This window comes from Trichoderma aggressivum, assembly GCF_033847375.1.
Source record: "Trichoderma aggressivum f. europaeum strain CBS 100526 chromosome Unknown scaffold_051, whole genome shotgun sequence".
In the NCBI taxonomy this organism is placed as follows: domain Eukaryota; kingdom Fungi; phylum Ascomycota; class Sordariomycetes; order Hypocreales; family Hypocreaceae; genus Trichoderma; species Trichoderma aggressivum.
The window spans coordinates 228,882-233,581 of record NW_026946417.1 but is presented as its reverse complement, the minus strand read 5'-3'; the positions used below and the strand labels follow the sequence as shown (position 1 = coordinate 233,581).

Below are 4,700 nucleotides of genomic sequence, written 5' to 3'. Positions count from 1 at the left end.
TTACTCGTCGTCTTCGTCGCTCGAAGAGTCGTCGCCAGATCGCTTCCGCTTCTTGCCCACTTGGCTCTGTATCTCGTCCTTCCTCATAAAGACGTAGCTCCTCGCGGGCCTGTCCTCGCCCTTCCAGCCAGAGCTCTCCTCTCCCTTCTTGTTCCTCACGACGCCGAAAGTGCGAGCGTGGTGATAGCCCGGGTAGGAGTCGGCCTGGAAGCGGAAGCTGCGCTCGAGCTGGAGGCCGGCGTGGCGGCCGAGGTCGCGGATGTTCCAGAGGGTGTAGGGCTCGCTCTCGAAGAGGGTGACGACGATGGAGCCGCCGCGGGCGAGGGGGGCGGTGGTCGAGGCGAGGGCGCGCTGGAAGAAGGAGACGAGCAGCTCCTGATTGTAGCGGACCTGGCGGTTGACGTCTGTGGACTTGCCGCCGACATGGGGGAAGTTGAAGATGATTCGGTCGTGGGGGACGCGGGCGACGGAGGGAGGGAGCTTGGTGGCGTCGACGTTGTAGACCAGCTTGTTGTTGACGACGGCGGCGGTCTTATGCTTCTTGGAATTGGTAGAGGCATCGGAATTGTCGTCTTCGTCTTCATCGTCGTCTTCATCGTGTTCGTCTTCATCGCCGTCTGATTGACCGTCTGGTTCAACATCGGCATCGGCCCCGGCGCCGTGACTGGGATCCGGGCGGCGGTTGACGACGGCAATGTTGGTATCCACGGCGGGGTACTTTGCTAGCAGCTCGGCATGGTCCTTTTCCAGGACCGTGGCCGTGACGTTTGTGCAGCCGTGGTGCTCGATGATGGACGCGGCAAAGCTCAGGTCGCCCTCTCCCACCAGCAGGATGCGGTCGCCGGGGCTGAAGGGGATCACCGGCTCGTCGTGCTGCTGCTGGCGGTGCTTCTTGGCCGGCTTGGGCTGGAGGGGCTTCTTCGATTGGCTCTTTTCCTTCTGCTGTGGACGCCCGGAAGGTCGCTGTGGTGCCTGTTGGCGCGCCAGCTTCCGTCTTTTTGCCATTGGACGGCTACTGGAAGCAGCGCAGCTCCAAGTGGTGGTGATTCGTGGGGACAATGACAATGTCGAATGATGCAAAGAAGCGGCATGGAAAAAAAAAAAGGAAGCTGAGGTAGCTGAGGTGGAACCACTTTTAGGGCATGTGTTCCAAACAGGCCAAAAGGAAAAAAAAAAAAGGGACCTGGACCAGTTAACTCTTAGGTAGGTACAAAGCACAAGGGGAAGATCTCACGTGCAACTACGGGCGGGATGGCGGCAGCGGATTATCAGATTGGTCCAATCAAATGTCAGGGCTTCAGCGGTTGACGCCCAAATTAGGTGCCGGGCTTTACAGATTTTAGCGCGGATTCTGGACCGCTGTTTAAGACGATTTGCGGAGCACTGCGCTACAGCGCTTCTGCAGATGACGGTAGATCGTGTGCAGCGGTTTTTTTTTTTTTTTTTGACATCTGAGTTGTGAGGCGGGTGGATGCGGATGCAAAAGGACGTGGGAAAAAGAGCGAAGAAGATTGAGGAAGAAATTAATTTGTAGTAAAAGAAAGAGAATACCCGTCGATTACTGCTGATGATTATAGTGGTTGGCCTTGAATGTGGAAAAAAGCAAAATGTTGAAGATACGTCGAGAGGTACCTGTTGAGGCATGGATTGCATCCATTAATTGCGGGCAGCTGTTTGTACTAACACCACTGTGGATGGCACCCAAAATAAGTGCATACATTCAGCAATATAAGCACTCAATTAGCTCATCAAGTAGTGCTTTTATAAGGGAACGCCTACTCAACCAGCACCCGAGTTTAACCACTCTACACAACTATAGTAGTAATTAGGTACTATAAAAATATAAATATAGTAGTAATTAGTAGAGATTTATAAATATCGTACACCGCGCAAGAATCTATTTTATTAGCTTGGTACTGATCGTCATCAACTTGCCAATGGCATTAAGAAAAGTACCAAGTGAACAAAGTAGATGTTTGTAGGGTGTAGTACCTAGGTAATTAGCAGAGAAATATAAATATACTAGAGAATTATAGATATAGTAGTACCTTAGTTACTAAAAGAAGAGGCGTATTATTTAATATGTGGGTTAATGGCAGAAGCTCTGAGGGCGTCATACTGGGTAAGAATAATATTGATCATGTTCAGCCTAGGTTGTTTTCCATTTGCTGCAGCGCACTAACGCTCTGGAACACAGCTACCGAAGAACAAACACAGGCGACCACGGAGCAAATGGAAGGCCTTGCCATCGTGGAGAACCCATACAAGGGAAAGAAGTGCTTCAATTGTTTCAAGATGGATCACATTGCGAAAGTTTGTCGTAACCCACGAGTTCGAAAATGCACTTTTACCTAGGTACAACTACAATGGCAGTGGCACTGGAAATGGTAATGGCAAGGAGAATGCAGCATAATTTGCTGGCAACGATCGTGTCTTCAATGTGGTTTGTGAGTGCTTTTAGTTTTTCTTCAGGAATGAAAAGCCTAATTCCGTTGCCTCTAATTGTCCCATCTGCGTTCAATCAAGTGCCGTAAACGCAAATCCAATCTGTTTGGACAGTAGGCAGTCTTTCCATCATCCGGCGATTACTGCTGATTACCTAGGTATTATTAGTAGTAATTGGCTTTAAAAGTGGAAAAAAGCAAAATGTTAAAGATCCGTCGAGAGGTATTGTGAGGCATTGCATCCATTAATTGCGGGGTGTGGGACAGGACGGAACCTGTTATGTACTCGTGGCCACAAGAATCACTGCCAAACAACGTCAATGAGACAGAGGGGGAGCAGCCATCTCAAACAAAGGGGGGGCATCGTGTCGTAAAAGGAAATCGGCGTCTTTGTACTCGCAGAGAGAGAGAGAGAGAGAGAGAGAGAGAATCTGTGCGTGCTCTGCGACTCGATCCTATTGTCTTGGATCCTGTCTGGGAGTTGCGGGCTCGCTTGAGGAACTTTGAAGCCTTGTTGGGGCACCGTACGAGACGCAGCAGAAAGTGAGCTCAAAGTGATTTTCGCCAGGCACCTTGTTACGCAATGTAGCTTTTAGCCTCTTCTTTTCTCGGGGCTTCACGGATGCCAGCGATCCGGCCCCCCCCAAAGAAACTCAATGGGCCACTTAGTGACATGAAAGTGAAATCAGGCTCTGCCTTGCATATCGTGCCCAACGCACGCACAGCAGGCCCGCGAGCACGATGCGGGAGACGCGGACAGCGCCAGAATCTGGTGTCCCGACATGTGCATTGGTTTGCATTCTGCAGCTGCGCTATGGCGTGTTCTCATGCGATGGCGGCATCTAACCACATGTACTAAACTATCCACGTAGCCACGGCGTTGTTCGTTGTCGCGGCACTTGTGGAAAAGATGGACCATGGCTTATACCTGTGAACACGTCCATCATCACAATGTTCGCCGTCATGTCAATAATGCAAGCTGCAGTGTAGATAAAGCATCAAATGCTGTCCTTGTTCTCTCGTAGCAACGCTGCCAAAGCTGCTCTTCTGGCGTTACTCAAAAGTGAGCGCATGTTGAAGTTCTCGCAGCCGCGCTTCTCCACTGTGCGGTGAAGAGCAGTTCTCGCCTGTCCCCTGCAAGTCACCGGTACTCAAAGTCCCCTTCCCCAGCAAGTCCACTCGAGCGCGGCAGCCGGAGATTCACCTGGTCCGCGCCAATGAGAGGCGTGGGAATAAGGCCATTTGGCATAAAACCGGCCTAGCCCGGCCATCACGGGGGCGGCGCTGGCGAGCAAGGCGCTGCGTCCGACTGCGTCCAGTGGGCGCCGCTGAGGTTCCCGGTACCACGGAGTGACCCCAGCTAAGGTACCAGACGCTACGAGTACACGCCTGGCGGTTGTACCGGGGCTAATCAGGGAAAAGGGATTGGCCGCCGTGCACCTTTTCCGCCTCGACAGCGCTGCCGCGTTTTCTTGCACGCTTTCACCGTCAAAAATCCTCACGGCACCTCGCCTGCACATTCCGTTTCACTTCAGCAGCCGCTGCGTGCGAATCCTATTCATCTTGCCCTCGCTGCCCAGTACAATAGCTGCCCCTCCCGCGCCCTGCCTATTGTCTGTGCTGCGCGGTGAGCCGCCTCTCAGTCAGACGAAAAAGCTGGTGCTCTGCCTCTGCCCAGCCTTTTTCTCTCGTCCGGCCTATTGCAGTACACTAGAACGCCTCTCTGCTAGTACAAAGTCAGCTTCTCTTCACTTTCACCCACCCCCCCATAAAGCGCCACTGCGGTACGTACCTCGTGCCTACATGCACTTCACCAGCCGCCGGGCCTTTTTCTTTTTCAAACGCAAACCATCAACACAACATCGTCGGAACTCGGATTCTGCCTCTTCTTCATCCATCTCGTCTTGCCTCTATCCTTGCACCCCATTGCTGCACTTGGGTCTGCATCTCTCTTCTTTTCCTTGTCAAGCTTCTCCTCTGGCACCGCGGCGCGCGTGCTCTTTCGGCTTACTTGACACACTTGGTTGGCTGGCCTGACCCCGGCTTTACAACTCACAAGCTGCGTTTTGTTCTCTTCTCTTCCCAGACACCAGGCCTTTTCTACGCCTCTCTCCCCATCTTCACACACTCAGCTGCCCATCTAAATATCCCCCTCGCCTCCCATCTTCACTATTTTCACCATCTCCCGTCATCTCCAAGTCTCATCCGCAACGCCACACTCCTTCGCCTCATACATGGTCGGGCTCGTCTCTCACC

At 52.5% G+C, this 4,700-nt stretch overlaps 1 protein-coding gene across 1 annotated transcript; it reads right to left on the bottom strand.

Moving 5' to 3' along the window:
* Positions 1–1,005, bottom strand: Triagg1_9336 (uncharacterized protein; the record flags this gene model as incomplete). The annotated part of the gene is made up of 1 exon (XM_062904282.1): positions 1–1,005. The coding sequence occupies one exon, from the start codon at positions 1,003–1,005 to the stop codon at positions 1–3; it is 1,005 nt and encodes a 334-aa protein (XP_062751781.1).
* Positions 1,006–4,700: the final 3,695 nt, after the last annotated feature.